Source organism: Arthrobotrys flagrans (assembly GCF_004000055.1).
Source record: "Arthrobotrys flagrans strain CBS H-5679 chromosome Unknown unitig_0, whole genome shotgun sequence".
Lineage (NCBI taxonomy): Eukaryota > Fungi > Ascomycota > Orbiliomycetes > Orbiliales > Orbiliaceae > Arthrobotrys > Arthrobotrys flagrans.
Window position 1 is genome coordinate 540222 of NW_027137550.1, and position 16187 is coordinate 556408.

The 16187-nt window shown below is 44.1% G+C and overlaps 6 protein-coding genes across 6 annotated transcripts; 2 read left to right on the forward strand and 4 right to left on the reverse strand.

Annotated features, from left to right (window-relative positions):
• Positions 1-2242: 2242 nt before the first annotated feature.
• DFL_003269 (uncharacterized protein) lies at positions 2243-6732 on the reverse strand (the record flags this gene model as incomplete). Its single annotated transcript, XM_067632183.1, has 8 exons — positions 2243-2735; positions 2814-3076; positions 3242-3444; positions 3526-3703; positions 3878-4051; positions 4103-5508; positions 5576-5668; positions 5841-6732. The coding sequence occupies 8 exons, from the start codon at positions 6730-6732 to the stop codon at positions 2243-2245; spliced, it is 3702 nt and encodes a 1233-aa protein (XP_067490477.1).
• A 1430-nt stretch (positions 6733-8162) lies between these two features.
• On the reverse strand, positions 8163-8576 carry DFL_003270 (uncharacterized protein; the record flags this gene model as incomplete). Its single annotated transcript, XM_067632185.1, has 3 exons — positions 8163-8232; positions 8312-8450; positions 8513-8576. 3 exons carry the CDS (start codon positions 8574-8576, stop codon positions 8163-8165), a joined length of 273 nt encoding a protein of 90 aa, XP_067490478.1.
• A 1068-nt stretch (positions 8577-9644) lies between these two features.
• On the reverse strand, positions 9645-10108 carry DFL_003271 (uncharacterized protein; the record flags this gene model as incomplete). Its single annotated transcript, XM_067632186.1, has 3 exons — positions 9645-9800; positions 9872-9952; positions 10028-10108. The coding sequence occupies 3 exons, from the start codon at positions 10106-10108 to the stop codon at positions 9645-9647; spliced, it is 318 nt and encodes a 105-aa protein (XP_067490479.1).
• A 1235-nt stretch (positions 10109-11343) lies between these two features.
• Positions 11344-11803, forward strand: DFL_003272 (uncharacterized protein; the record flags this gene model as incomplete). The annotated part of the gene is made up of 3 exons (XM_067632187.1): positions 11344-11510; positions 11585-11700; positions 11778-11803. The coding sequence occupies 3 exons, from the start codon at positions 11344-11346 to the stop codon at positions 11801-11803; spliced, it is 309 nt and encodes a 102-aa protein (XP_067490480.1).
• A 548-nt stretch (positions 11804-12351) lies between these two features.
• On the reverse strand, positions 12352-13482 carry DFL_003273 (uncharacterized protein; the record flags this gene model as incomplete). Its single annotated transcript, XM_067632188.1, has 3 exons — positions 12352-12631; positions 12706-13308; positions 13403-13482. The coding sequence occupies 3 exons, from the start codon at positions 13480-13482 to the stop codon at positions 12352-12354; spliced, it is 963 nt and encodes a 320-aa protein (XP_067490481.1).
• Positions 13483-14813: 1331 nt separating this feature from the next.
• DFL_003274 (uncharacterized protein) lies at positions 14814-16187 on the forward strand (the record flags this gene model as incomplete). Its single annotated transcript, XM_067632189.1, has 1 exon — positions 14814-16187. The coding sequence occupies one exon, from the start codon at positions 14814-14816 to the stop codon at positions 16185-16187; it is 1374 nt and encodes a 457-aa protein (XP_067490482.1).

Below are 16187 nucleotides of genomic sequence, written 5' to 3' on the forward strand. Positions count from 1 at the left end.
GGTTCCCTGTAACTGCGGGAGGGCCAATGTAATGCGAATTCATCGAAGGATTGACCTCGCAGGTACGCCGGGTTTTCAGCCCCGACTTCATTTTCGGTTCTAAAAGGCTATTAGCGAGCGAACAATGCACAGCCCGACAGGCTGACCAAAAGCGCAGTTGGTGTTCCGCTTTGGGGCACTTACCACTTTGGTCATGGCAGGGATCTCGTCGTTTCACAAACATTCGAAGGGAAACAATTGTTAGAGAACTACTGTGCAGCGGTGTAGATGCATTTCACCCCAAATAAAGATTAGATCTCTAAACGATATTCACGAATAGGATATACGTACCTTACTAAGTAGGTAGGTCATAAGTATATCAGTGTGGGTGGTGTTGTAGCTGCATAGATCATAGAGCGAGCTATGGTAAAGATCTCAGTGTAAGTTCGTTAGAACTCAATCAATTCATCACCTCTCCTCCAAACAGTGCACCAGGCCATTAAAAGACCGAAGCATCACAACATCATAACAGCCCCCCAATAATCATATTCCGTTCCTAAGAGACAAATTACCAAAAGTAACGACTTTCCCCGGAAGGGGTGGGATGAACTGCTGCCTCAGTACATTTCATCGCCGGCGGCACGAAACCGCACGCACAACACTCTACTGCAACACATCACCTTCCCCGTGGCCAAAGAATCACGTCTGTTGTCTGGTGACGTGAGACTACATACCACCAGCAATATCTCGAGACCATCTTAAGGACTGGGGAAACGGCCGATGATATCTGTTCCATGAATTCTGCGCAGTAGACACATTTCCCCATTTGCAAACAGCATTACCAAACTCTACTTATATATAGCCCTGCTGAATTACCACGGTACCTCTACGACACGGCAAGCCGTAAGTATTAATCACCTTAAAACTTGGGGTCAAACGATATCAACTTTATATAGCATCAACTAAAAAACTTAAGGATGCCAATGAATTCCGAGAAATTTATCGTTTGAATGGTGCTCTAAAATTATCGGCTAACGCCTCCGTAGATGTTTTCAATAGCGCCCCAAGGTGCCAGGATGCTTCCGAGCCAAAGAATACATAAAATTCACCCTTTCATCGGAGATTGGTATGCTTATGTACCGTGCATGTTAGAAAATTCAAAGTACCTTCCCAACTACAACTAATCTATATCATTGATATATAGAATACCCTCAATAAGGGTGTGAGCAACACAGTCCCTGGTGTCATGGCGGAGTGTCGGATGGTAAAATGGGTTTTCAGATGGTGGTTTCTGGTAAATTCCCAGCTGTATTATAACATTATAGATAGGAGATTAGATGATGTTCTATAACTGCACACCGCACCACTTCCCCATTCAAACTTGCAACCACCATAGCCCTCATTCACGTATGTATGAAGACGGATATAACCTATGTTAGTATATATGCGCAAGGCGCCGGATCATACATTTAAGACAGCGAATTTATCCTATTGATCGAGCGCTTACTAGATATAGTAGACCTTCTGGTGGAACTCGTTCCGAGGACACCTAAATCATTTACATGACCTACATACGTACCGTATAGAACAGAGCAGTACTCGACTCAAACCTAACCGCCTGACTCCTAACACAAATGCCACGAGGCAAGATGAGGCACTAGTTTGTATACAGATGGATACTTAAATCGTTGCTTGATTTCTAAATACATGAGAGCAAAAGCCTGCGATTAAATAAATAGCATGTATAAGCTGGACAGGAGATAACTCTGTGAACTGGACAGTAGTATACATGTCTCTTTGCGGTCAGATTGCCTTGAGTTTATGATGCTGCTGCAGCTTCTTTACACAGGGCTTATCATGAAGGTTGTTATTTTTATAATATATACCTAGGTATCCCATCTGAGTAGTCAAATAATATACCGAAAATAAACGGCAGTTTGGAGATCGAGCTAGGAATAATTTAATAGATAATTTTGCTCTTCTTACTGTCGGAGTGTGAAAACTGTTACACCTGACTCGTGAGAGTACTAAGACAGCAGCTATAGCAGACTTTAGCTACCTGATCCTCAACTCTTCTACTCTATCTCTTAAGCAGAAGTATGTATAGATGAAGCGGTCGAGTAGCAAAGTTGTGGACGTAAAGCATCAATAGAATTTGGTAGACTAAAGTATTTGAGTTGACCGATGTGGTTCCAAGAGAGACTGGAAACTATCTGCATACGACTATTTACGAATTCCTACCCTCATACTTATATTATCGTTCCTATCGTAATAACGAGAATGAAGACGACGAAGTGTCAAAAGTAATAAATGAAACGACACCGGAATAGTGGCCTAAAGCAATTGTGCTGCCATTCACAGCTGAACAACTTGGTCTGTAATCATGAGGAAGCCAGATAAGCCTTTCCCCATTTCGGACCAACCATTCACTTTGAACGAGAATTGTTTCATACGAACGGGTTTCAGCTTGATTCGGATTTTTGGTACCTTTAGATGAGAGGGTTATCTGATATAAAGGTTCGCTATCTGTATCAATGTCTTTGCGGTTAAGCGAGAATGTGGAATCGTTGTCCCAATCTTTATGCCCTTCCAGCGTCTGCAATAGCGCTCCCGTAGCAGTATCCCATAGTTTGACTGCTTCACCTACTGATGCCGACGCGAGTAGCTTGCCGTCGGGCGAGAATGCAACACTATTGACCCAATCTTTATACCCTTCCAGCGTCTGCAATAGCGCTCCCGTAGCAGTATCCCATAGTCTGATCGTCTTATATGATGCCGACGCGAGTAGCTTACTGTCGGGCGAGAATGCGACACTATTAACCTAATCTTTATACCCTTCCAGCGTCTGTAATAACGCTCTTGTAGCAGTATCCCATAGTCTGACCGTCTTATCATCTGATACCAACGCGAGTAGCTTACCGTCAGGCGAGAATGCGACACTATTGACGCTATCATTATGCCCTTCCAGCGTCCGCAATAGCGCTCCCGTAGTAGTATCCCATAGTCTGACCGTCTTATCATCTGATGCCGACGCGAGTAGCTTGCCATCGGGCGAGAATGCGACACTATTAACGCTATCATTATACCCTTCCAGCGTCTACAATAGCGCTCCCGTAGTAATATCCCATAGTCTGACCGTCCTATCTATTGATGCCGACGCGAGTAGCTTGCCGTCGGACGAGAATGCGACACTATTGACCAAATCTTTATGCCCTTCCAGCGTCTGCAATAACGCTCCCGTAGCAATATTTCATAGTCTGACCATCTTATCATCTGATGCCGACGCGAGTAGCTTGCCATCGGGCGAGAATGCGACACTATTGACGCTATCATTATACCCTTCTAGTGTCTGCAATAGCGCTCCCGTAGTAATATCCCATAGTCTGACCGTCTTATCTATTAATGCCAACGCGAATACCTTGCGGTCAGGCGAGAACGCGACACTATTAACCCAATTTTTATGCCCTTCTAACGTCAGCAATAGCGTTCCTGTAGCAGTATCCTATAGTCTGACTATCTTATGTGATGCCAACGCGAGTAGCTTACCATCGGACGAGAATGTGATATTATTAACCCAATTTTTATACTTTTGCAGTGTCTGTAATAGCGTTTCTGTAGCAGTATTCCATAGTTTGACTGTCTTATCATCTGATATCGACGCGAGTAGCTTGCTGTCGGGCGAGAATGCGACACTATTGACCCCACGTTTATGCCCTTCCAGCGTCTGTAATATCACTCCCGTAGCAGTATCCTATAGTCTGACTGTCTTATCATCTGATGCCGACGCGAGTAGCTTGCCGTCGGGCGAGAATGCGACACTATTGACCATATCTTTATGCCCTTCCAGCGTCTGCAGTACTGCGCCCCACTCATTTCGAACATGAGGCAATTGACTCACACAATGGACTATCTTTTTTGGATCAAATATCGTCCTGACTATACTTCTTGTTGGGGCAAAAATAAGAGCTGAGGCGTATATTTGTAAGGGTGCTTTGTGAATTATGTCTTGATTTTGAAGCACGAATCGCTTCATATCATGAATTAATCCGCATATACCCGCGCCATTCTCTACCTAATTACTGTAAGCTTCTTCATTTAGTGATCAGAGACCTGATAAACTCACGTCTATGATAGACCTCAAATTGTCTACCGCCCTCAGTGCCTCAGATTTTATATTTAGGAGGCTGGTTGCCTCGAGCCAGTGCAGCAGATGTTTCAGGAGAAATTGGTGAGTTTGGCCATTATCAATTAAGCGATGGCCACTTTTTACCAAGTGATATACCCAGTAACGGCAAGCGTATCGAAGCTCCGGTGGTATATGCTTTTCTACCACCTCCCCGTCAATCTCCCTTCTGAGTATTCCGAGAGAGGGTAGGTTGCAAATATTCATTCTTAACCCAGGCCCGGCGGAATCTGACATCAAATCGATGCACTTGATAGCAATTAATTCATGCGATTTGCTTTCATCCACCCAAAATAGATTATTTTCCTGAAGGGAGCGATCAAGAAGAAAATCGCGGAAAGATAAATGAAATGTTCTTATCGGGTTATCGGAATTTTTAGGTATGTCGAGGACGGATTGAAGCGGTCTCAGCCTGCAATTAACTGTTCTTTCCGGAAGAGACAACAGGCGTGCTAGAGATGAAGCAGACATTAGGCTAGCAAGATTAATGATTGTGCCAACTATTTGTCGAAATTCTTCGATTAGTCTTCGTTTTTGGGCAGGATTTTGCCCGATGATCAGCTGGTTCAGAACTGGAAGGTAGGTCATATGTAGCTGTGAAGTATGCCAATTAGCTCGATAATTGAGAACTGTTTCGATCTGCTCGTCGGGATCCCATTGTTCGTCCCCAATGAACCTACACAGGGTTGCAGCGTATATGAACAGTGGCATAGCTCTTCTCACAAGCTTCTCGAGATTCTCCTCACCCGGCCATTTTTCCGGAAGGGAAAGCTCCTCCCGCTCCTCCCGTATCTTGCAGAGTTCATGCTGTAAAAAAAGTGAAATATCGTGCTCAATCCTCGGCACTTCATGCAAGGCGATATCTTCGTATGTATCATCTGGCAACTTCTTGAATGTGAGGAGAATAGGCAAGTCGGGCCTACTAGTCAAGAACACTCGCACATCCACAGTTTTTATGTCTTTTAGCTGACCAAGTAGATAGATAATGATTTTTATGCTCTCCTTCTCCTCGCACTCGTCAAGCGCATCGATCACCAGAACTAACCTTGCTCTATGGGTCATGAGCTGCGTTCCCGAAAGAGGTTGTAAAATTAGCTTGTCGAATTGTTCCTTCAATGCCTTTGTGGAAATATCCGGATCGACTTGAATTGCCTTTTGAATTTTCGATGCTATGCAGGAATAATGATTCGCTAGTTGGGTAGCAATCGTGGTAAAGAAACGGATGCTAGTTCGGCGATCCTCTTCTTCTCTGTTGAAGAAGAAGCTGGCTGCGAGTCGGTTATGTGTGTACAAGTTCTTGGCTAGTGTTCTAGAGATCGTGGACTTTCCTGTTCCCGCTCTACCAACTAGCCAGAATATACTTTTCCCCTGCGGATCCTCTATCCAGTTTGCAATGATGTCGAGGATATCTACCCGGCTTGTGTTGATCCGCGTAGCTCCTGTACGCTGCCCCTTCAGCGATAGGCAGGTTGAGAACATAGTTTTCGGGTTGATTTCTCTCGTCAGCTATTGTCCATGGCGAAACAGTCAGCGAATCAATTGTTTAAAATGTTAGATCAACTGAACAGCGAGTTCTCTGATCGTCACAAAAATGTCTAGTGACGAGACTGCTCTGATCAGTGTGCTAGTGTCTCGCCTCGAGACTAACAGCGAGTGATCTCGATAGAATCGTACTAACCTCTGAAAGGCAGCCGAAGTAAGAGCTCTTTCGCGAAAGCTGCAGCAGATAAAGCTGCGTAAGGTTGCCAGACTTTGTTCTTGTGACTATCGGAGTAATCACAGATGCCTCGAATGACTAGCGAGGGCAGCTCGTCCATAACTCCTGCAGCCTCCATTTCAAAGCACAACACGTTCTTCTCCCGAGCTAAACAGTCTCTGGTGATACCGTGTTTCATAACCTGATTGCCAGATGCGATTAATCCGTAGTGGATATACGGTCGGTCGTGTGGGCGAGAAGCCCTTTTAACAATCATGCGAGAATCGCATTGGTCGCAAGATGCATTTTTGGAAGGGTGATCATAATTTGCTTGGAAGAGCCGGTCGCTATCGTTTGGTGGGCGAGCGAATTCCTGGGGAACAGTTCCATTCGTCAGAGAATTTGCTATGATATCGCCGATGTTAGCGTTATTATTTTGAGAGTTCGCTCCAGACCGATTATTTTGCTGCAGTAGATAATCCGACTTCAGTTTAGCTATTGCCGCCAGGAAGATTTTCGGCGGTTTGTTAAGGACTCCGGTCTGCACAAACCGGCCCTCTTGCTCTGTTTTCCCAAAATCGTATTGTAACACCCCCCCGAACCCTGCAATCGGCTCGCTCACCACCACATCGCCTAACCTGATATCGCGTTGCGGTGGTTCAGGTGCTCCGCCAGCAATTCCTACCATTAAGGCAGCTATTAGATCTGGAAAGCTCCGACGCATCTGAGTAGCAACAATCGCCGCAGATGTCACGCCATAAACACCGGACGGAAGACACGCAATAATGATATTATAAGAGCCTATCCGACCAAACTCGTATGCATTGTCATCCAAACGATCTTGCGGTAGCGACGGGTGTCGTTCGTCCAGCATGGCGATGGCCGCTGTGAACTCCAAGGGCAAGGCGCATATCCAACCTATGGTGTAGTTTTCGCGACTCATCTTAACTAATAGCGGCACGGTAAGTCGTGGATTCTAGGAGCTCTATGGCACCGTATTGAAAGAAATTTTGCAACGTGGATAATGGGGAAAAGCTAGAGGTTGTCCGGAAACGTGATAAATCTCCTAGCCCTGCGTTCTCGTGGGTAAACTGATTCCCCAAATCCTGCATGCATCTTATCGATATTTTTATGCCACAGCCTCGTGCGGGGTTCTGGCCTAAATTTCGTTGTCTGTTGGTGAGCGACGCGGCGGCGTCTGGCCTTCGAGACTAGGTTCAGATCAGAACAGTTAACAGCAGAGATATTGATAGTATAAGTCTGGGTACGAGACCAGTATAAGTTACGTTTATAGTCACAAAAAACAACTATAAGTTTAAAGGCTATGCACCCATAAATCAATTTACAGCTTTGTAAATGTCTGATTTACATACAAATCTGGAGACGTGCAGTTCACGAGTCTGTAGAAGTACAGTTCACAAACTTTTAGACTTGTTTGCTTGCCTGCCTGCCTACACACATACCTGCTTGTTTGCTTGTTTGTCTATTATTATCGTCGAATTTATTATGTTATCGTAATTATACGTAGTTAGTTAACGCGTGCTCAAGGCCATTTCCCTGAAATCAACGTAGTTTTAACTGGGGGTAACTGAAATAGGTAACAAACAGAGGGATACTGGTCTTGGAGAACCAGACAACGGGGGTACCGAAATAGCACGAACCATTCCAACCTATCGGCCTGATGGAACCGATGGAACTGAGGACATCTGATCAGTTCCCAACCGATGGCCTGATGGGCTACCGATGAATACATTTGTATGAAGAACCTTCATCCTTTGAACGATAACGGTTCTGAGTCTTTCTTAGGGCCTCGTCAGTCAACTTAATAATTATAATTAATTACATTCGATTCCCCAACCCTTAATTAAAATGAGTACAATTTAAATCCCTAACAAGGAACAATTGGAGGGCAAGTTTGGTGCCAGCAGCCTCGGTAATAGCGTATATTAAAGGTATCACCACACGAAACTAACATGTATAAAGGGACAAATGAGGAATGATTCCGCGACTGTTCCTCAGCTTAATTGGAGGAGCATTAAATGTAACTAGTTATATCAGTATTAAAGGGCTTGTAAAGTCTTCGAACTTTAGATTTTCGTGGAGTCTGGTTTACAGTACTAGCGTACACAAAATTACTTGCATATATATATGTAGCCTGCTGGGATTATCCATTTATCGGTGAGCCTATCCACCAAGCGGCTTTTTGATAATGAGACTTTGTGCGCCGCTGTACGTGTGTAGGGTAATAATATTTTGAATAGCAGTGTTTGTTGCAGTTATAGCAATATGCGTCGTCTCTGGTATTTACATCTGCTCAAGGCGTTCTTCCGCGGATTTCTTCGCCTCGTCAGAAACTCTTGGATTGCTGATAGAACTATAAGGGAAATTTAGTCTCATGCTGAACAGCTTCAACATCAGAATCAGGTTTTCTGATTCGGATATTTGACACTCACGCTTTCAACCCCCTTGCAACATTACCCGGATCTTTCCCTGCAATACTCTCATCCCTTGCGCTACCGGGAATTTTAACGTCCCCTTCGTTGTACTCTTGCAAAACCTGCCTAGCATTCTCTTTCGCCTCTTTCGAGGTATCTACAAGGCCAAATAGGTCAGTCCAACTGGATTTAGTAATTGATTGGGAGTAATTCCCATACTAGGATTGCTAATAGTAGATTTATAGCCTCGGATTTTGTTCGACGTTTCCTCGTCTACGTTCATTTCGCCGTCGAAGAATTTCTTCAAACAGAATAGCTGTAAATCCGATCTCTTAATATCGTATACGTTTCCTGGGGTTGTAGGTAGTAGATTTGATTTGAAAGCTTCTAATTCGGAGAACTAGTATCAATGGTGCTGGGGATGAATTAAAGACCCCCAACCGCGTATTTATAGACGATGTTCTGAAGAAGAGTGCCAAATAAATTTGGGATATTTGCTAAGCTTTACGCATGTATTACGTCCATATGCAGTACAGTGGGCTTTCTATAAAGCTACTCGAAATGATTATATCATCATTTGGATTTGGTTACGCCATGCTGATGTCGAGAAATACCAAAGCGATGTGACAGATCTCTCAGTCAACGGTGAATCGTGTGTAAGGAAAAGGTATTCTGGAACACTTGGCATCCCGTTCGGAGGAACTAACAACCTATTCATTATTCTATAACGAAAATCTGGCTAGACGAACGTGTTGATGATCGATCCGTATAACTAGCCAATCTGTGCTGGTGAACAAGCTCCGAGAGAATCTATTTTGACTTAACTCGACATATCGGACGAACGTGCAATTCGTACCCGAGACTCGTGGTCGTGGTTGACGTCTTTTCTCACCGGCAAGACCGGTTCACGGCTTTCTTCCATGTCTGAGCAAAAAATTGACAGTAGTTAGCTGTCTCCAATTTTTAGCGTGTCACGCGTGCAAATTCAAGTTTATATCTTCTGCAATATTCTATTCCAAATATTCAGCAGCCTTTAAAATTGCAAAATGCTAGGAATCATCGGAGAAGACAGCTGAGGGTACAGATATCGAAAAAAGCTTATAGACTTGAGGGCCCATAAGAATTTGGACCTGTATCCTGTTAAACCGGCCACCATGGTCCGCCTTGTAATTAGTCATCATGATAACTTCTCATTATGCAACTTAACTGCGTTTGAACGTAATGGATATCAACACAATATCTTTTACTATGTGTAGTAAACGAAAAAATGATTTTATACTTCTAAGAGATGAGGAAACAATAATCGACTGATCATTATTTTATTTTATTTAACACACACGGCTTTTCTAAGTCAGTCTTGCTTTCCTTCGAACTCTCTCTTGAAATCTTGCGCTTCCTTTTTAGATTCTGCGGCATTTAAATCTACGGGAACAGTACCAGTCCAGGCGACTCCCTGTTGCTCCTTCTTCGTCACACTGTGCCTTTCCCGACTACTCATTCCTTGGACCTATCATGAAAAAAATCCAATATAAGCATTTGCATTACCAATCTAGCTTAATGCAGGTACGGTGAACGTACGGGTTTTCCTACGCCTCTATTGACATCTTTGCTCGTCGTTCCGCTTAGAGTATCGGACGCTGCGGGCTGCGCAGATGGGTACTATGTTATAATTATTGACGTGTTATTATCGTGGAAAACTAAATTTGGGTAAAAAGTACTTTTAGGTTTACTTACGCCCTTTTGTTCCATCAGCTCCGAGGTAGGTACTGAGGCATGAAACTTATTTGTTGCTTGAGACTGTTCTTGTGAAGACATGGTGACTAAACAGTTCGTACTTCAAAGTCGAGCGGGTAGAAGTTTTCTTCGTGAATACGGATAAAATTTCTATCGAGAGCGACATAAATGAGAAGCGGTTAATATAAGAATATTTTATATCGATTCTGAGGAGGGTCAAACTTGTGAATGCTCAGTCTTCCTCTGCGTTCATAATTGCGTCATGCCAATGGGGGTGTTGCGAAATTTATAAGACGGCGTCCACTAAAGTTTTTCCATTCACGGTATACGGGGCCATATGTGTAGATATACACCGTCAGCTGGCGGTATAGTAGAGTGGACGGAGCGGTTAGGATAGAAATTATGGCCGAATTTCCGGGCTCTTTTATCAACATTTTGGAGGGCCCGGAAATTCGATTGGAATTCTGTCCCGTCCGTAGACGTGCTGCGCGTCCGGGGGTTCGAATGGAAATTTTATAATCTACTGAAACACTTGGGATTCATAAGGTGGACCTCGAATATCCACTCACTCTATCCAGTTCTAGTTTTTACTTTTATATTCCGCCTTCCGATCCAAAGACGTCCAGTGTCTAAAATCGGCTGTGAAAGATGCACAGATGCATCTCCCTAAATGAGAAGAGAGGAATTCCGCGGTTCGAATAAGGTTCTTGGCTGGAGTTTGCAAGTTGCAAGTTTGCCACAGCTGTAACTGCTACTCTGCAATATCATACACAGGCTCGATTGTAAGCTGCCCGGCATAGCGTTTCGGGTCTCAACCATCGTGAAATAATATGACCAGCTGTCATAGTTACCTCCAAACAGTTTAGCTATGAAGTCCGACTCCGCAAGAACCGGATTGCAGTTTTGAAGAGGGTAAGCATATCTCAGCCCCAGGCGAAGGTGAAGCCGTCCCGGTACCTCATCCGCTTGACCAGCCTTCGATGCCATAGTTTCTTCATACTGCTACACATTTATCGGAGAAACTTAGGATCCCCTGTAAACGGAAAAAGCGAAAGGATAAACAATAGGTACCGGAATAATTTCCAGACCTGAATACTTACCGATAACTGTTCAGTTTATTGTTGGTTTAGCGTTTTAATTCCCCCCATGCGAATATACTTCGGCCCGTACTTTATAGAGACGATGTGTTAACTGGAAACATTGTACTTGTACGAGAAACCCAAGTTTATGATGAACTAGATACCAAGTAGCTAAACCACATGCCATAAGTGCGAAAGAATTTTCATCCATAAACACTCGAATACTCTAACCTCACAATGTCTTGTCAGCAATCCAACGAGCTACTCCATAGTACCATCTTTGCCATCAAAACAAAGAGAATATATAGTGCTTTCCTAGTCGTGATGAGGGCCATCGAACCAGCTTTAGCCTACGAAATAAGAGACGTCTCGAAGGCCCAAAAGGACCTGAAGGGGGAGTACACGTATGTATACCTCGATATTTCCCTTGATGGAAAGTTTATGAGTTTACTAAATATGCTATACATATTTTTTGTAGATTCTCCTATAATTCGGAAAGCAGGTGTGTCCGTTTGGATATGCCAATCAAGAAACCTGCTCACATCGGTCCTGAACGCTTCAGGGAAGTCGAGATAACTGATTGGCCTTGGGATGGTAAGTTGATCGATAACCCCAAGGAAATATTTCGGTATGTTGGGGCCTTGTAACTCAATCTTCAAACTATTCTATAGGTCTAATAGAAACAGCTGCAGTCTAGGAGCAAGCAAGAAATAGCGCCTGGACGGCCTCGCATTTTCCAAGGATTCTGTGTCCACTCACGCGACTTTGACTTGCCATTCTAGACTCCACTCTGTGCAGTACCGCATTCCGTTCCACTACTCCGACATTGCGGCTTTTTATTTTGTTTTTCGTCAGACTGAAAATCCTACACGGCAAATTAGCACGGTGATATTTCTTCTTCTGCTCATTTCTAAGCGCGTTAAGCCCTGCTATTACGAGCCACATACGCCTTTTGATTCGAGCTTCCTGTGCCATATCCTATCACTCTTATTCTAATCGTTACTTCTATCAATTCAATCTTTTTTCATCTCGATACTGGCACATTCCTACACCTGAACCATGATTTCTTATCAACAGATCGCCTTCGCATTATATAATTAACTAAATGTCAAGAGCTTACAAACTACCCCAGAAGAGCAGTAATAGAATACCGACCTTATACAAATATAATCAAGATAACCTGCGCCACAACTATACCGTAAAATATTGAGAAGGAGGGAAAAAAAGAGGATATCGTGAAACAAACTACAATCGAAGCGAACTACTCAAAAATCCTTTCCACCTCAATTGATCCTCAGTCCACTTCCAAAGTTTCTCTTGTAAATCTTTGTCATTGGCCCACCTCCACGTCCAACCTTTCTTCGCCGTAGGAACCATATAACTACCCGACCAATCTCTCTTGAAGTCATTGCTTGCTATCGCGAACAAAGACCCGAGCGCTCCTTTGTCCGGAGATACCCCCATACCTAGTCCGAGCAGTGTACGTCCGAGAACACTGGTGGTAGCAAAGTTTGCGGATAAGCCCCTACCCCATGGTACAATGATTAGCTATAGTTCCCAAACCCATTTTTTAGAACATAATTTAAGAATATCACTTACGTCTCAACCAATCCCGGATGCACCGCTGCAACCCAAATCTCACCCTTCTCCGCATTCCCCGGCCTCGGTCCAATCTTCTTTTGCAATTCCCTGATGTGTAAAAGATTGGCAAGTTTACTTTGACAATACCGATCAAACGGTTCATGGTTCGCCATAGAAATCTGATCAAACCAGATACCAGGACCTTTAGCCATGTGCCATGCATCGCTGGTTAACTCAACGATTCTGACGACACCCGGTTCACAATTTAACGCCGTCGCTTGAATAATCGGTAGGAGAAGGTATGCGAGTAGATAATGTGAGAGGTAATTGGTTTGCCAGTGGGATTCGTAGCCGTCCGTTGACTCTTCCCAGGGTGTGCACATTATTCCGGCATTGAGTATGAGGCCGTGGAGCGAAGATTCTTTGGATAGAAAAGTATTTGCAGCTGCAACGACGGTGGAGAGGTTCATGTTGTCCATCTGTAAATAGTGGATTGGTGCGTTAGGGTTCTGGAGTTTTTCGCGCAGGAAGGTGATAGCGGTCGTGGCTTTGGATTCAGACCGGGCGCAGATGTAGACGGTGGCGCCTTTGGAGGCGAGGCCATAGACTGTTTCATAGCCACTAGGAAAAGTTGAAGTCAGTAAGTTTGTAATTCCATCAAGTACGCATATATACTATACGTAAGAACTATGAGTTATTGACTCGGGAAACTTACATGCCTGCGTTTCCTCCGGTGATAAGGTAAACACGACCGGTAAGATCAGGTAGAGAGTCTGCTGTGAATGATGTGCACATGGTGTGGTCGTATATATACGTTTACGTATGCCTTTGTTTCTCGACTTCAATTCTACCTTCCTTAACCGATATGAACCAGAATAAGCTTTGGAATGCTATATACTGTCGTCAGGTGTTGAATTTGTAGTTCGATAAATTTTATTGGATAATTGAAATCCGAGTCGTTTCCAATGGATAATAGATGAAAAGAAGTAGTTTTAGAGATAGAATCCCAAGTGATATCGGAATATATCGTCAATAGTGAAGTATTGAGAATTATCATGACATCGTCAAGGGAAAACATAGCCAATTTATACAAATCCGCGCACAAGCCAACATGCGGTAAGGCTGCTTAAACCATTAGTATACTGATCACCATTTTGAGCTTTCATCATCATACATCGCTCGGACCTCAAATTCCTCCGTTTATCATAAACTAAATTCAGCAAAAGGTTCACAAAGCGACACCGTCCCGCTGAATATTCGTGTTCGGCCGAGGCGTTGTTGCGTTGTCTGTCATCAAAAAATGGCTTACATTCCTATCAATTACCGGAAATGGAATACAATGTGTAGTCTTGGTGGTCTTGGCGAGGAAAATCAGAAGCGGAAAGTCCGAGCACCACGTGATTATTCTGGCTTTCAAAATTGCCGACCGTACAACAGATGTGTCGGCAACACAACACACCATAATGTGGTTCCAACAAGCGTCGACTTCGTGTTACATCGACATGAGATGGCCAAAATACCACAAAAATACCACACTGGCCCTAGATGCAATTCTTTTATACCAAGCTGTCCAATATGTTTCCTATCTAAGGAGTGGCTGTTTGCTTAGTCCCGAGACTACTGTTTGCTTAGAATCGTGGCTAGAGCTGTGTATAATTTTAGCTCATGAACTTCCTGTTAACTAATACTATATATTCTAGGCACGAGACCACTGCGCAACCAGGGCATAAGGACCATTGATTTAGTTTATAGAAAGTATAAAACGTCAAAGTCCGAATTCCTAGGATCTCGAAAGGATATTAATTGCAGGGTTATGGATATATTGATGAGCAGGCCTAGGTGCCTCAGGATCAATATCCTATGCACAGTTTGACGAGGCTGGCAGTTTTTCTTGCGCCCAGAACATTCAAAACAACGATTTTCAGCCGCGACAGCCAGGATATAAGCATGCTGGTCGCTATCATATATCCTCACTGCACTCGAAGCCGATACAATATCAGGACGGCTATCAGAAGTTGTAGCAAGCCTAGGCTTCTAGCCGCTCAAGCACTTCACAGCGTCGAGATCTCCATGAGCCCCAGGACCCTACGTTATATATGTCCCAAGTAGAGAACTCGGTCCCCGGCATGGCTTCCCCGCTGCGATGCCAGGAAACATCAGTGCAATCGCCCGATTCCAAAGTTAGTCGCTCCGAGAATAAAGCAAAGATAGCTTCTGGGAGTAAAGTTTTTGAGAACGTTAGCAAGTCAGAGCTTGTCCAATACAAAGAGCATATGGTTATTTCAGGCATCGGTACGCCTACAGCTGCAGCGGGGGACATATCGACGCATCCCCACCCTGCAGTAGTCGAGCTACCGCCGGTTCAGGAGCACAGCGTTTCCGCGAGTAGTTCAGACAGCAAGGCGAAACCCTTATCTAGCCAGTCAGAATCAAACGTTATTCTAGCGGCTTCCCCAAGACCTAAGACAGGTAAATCTCATCACAAAGGCGATGAGATCCCCGAGAAGAAGCCACGATCCTCAACAGGTGACCCACTAGCCGACAAAAAGAAACACATTCATGGTACTACTAAGAAAGCCCCCTCAAAACCCTCCACCGACGAAGTTGTCACTGGCGCCGCTGAAGTGCTCAGGACTATTAAAAATGCTACAAGCAAGCTGTCACGGCCGAAGTCAAAACCACTCGCCGAGGAACCGCAGACGGATGAAAATACAGAAACAGAGTGGAAGAAAACCCGCGAGTACCTAAACCTCTGCCTCATGTCGTCTCTCACCAAACGTACTAAGGACGCTCTTGTAGTCATGAAATGGCTATCGGGTAGCTTTGAATCAACAGATTTAGACCCAGAAGGCTCGGTGTCCGAATCAATGGCTACTCAACGTCTCGAGTTTCACCATATCGAAGTGCTCCAGGGCCTTAAGGCTGCAGACTGGGAGCTCATTAGAGAGAGCGGACAGGTAGCCTACAGGCTTTTCGAAGAATTTTTAGATTCGGAATTAGATACTTTAAAAAAAGATGAAAATCCGAGACGGATATCATACGAGAAGCGTCCCCCAAACACCCGCCTAATTCACAAATTCTGGGGCGTATTTCGGACTATAATTATGACGCTCAACTCAGGGGGGTCCATATTATGTGAAATTAATACAAACACAGTTACCCTTGCTGCGACACATCCCGGAGCAGCACTTCAAAGAGTTATTCTAGCTCTCGCCAGGACGGTCATTTCCATCCGGAAACAGGATCTTGAAAGGGCAAAGACACGTTGTACAAAATTGTTTGACGATATCGGTGTTCTCGAAACGCACGAAAAAGCGTTTTCTGCACAGATGAAAACGGTTGCACATTTGATGATGGCAGGCATTCTCAGAAAGTCCGGAGAAAATGTAGAAGCAAGGTTCTATATGGCACAGGTTCGTCAAGTAAAAGATGTCGAGGAGACGCTATGGTTTAAATGGGCCAGTATTTGTTTGGATAAGTATTTAGATCTAAAAATTTAA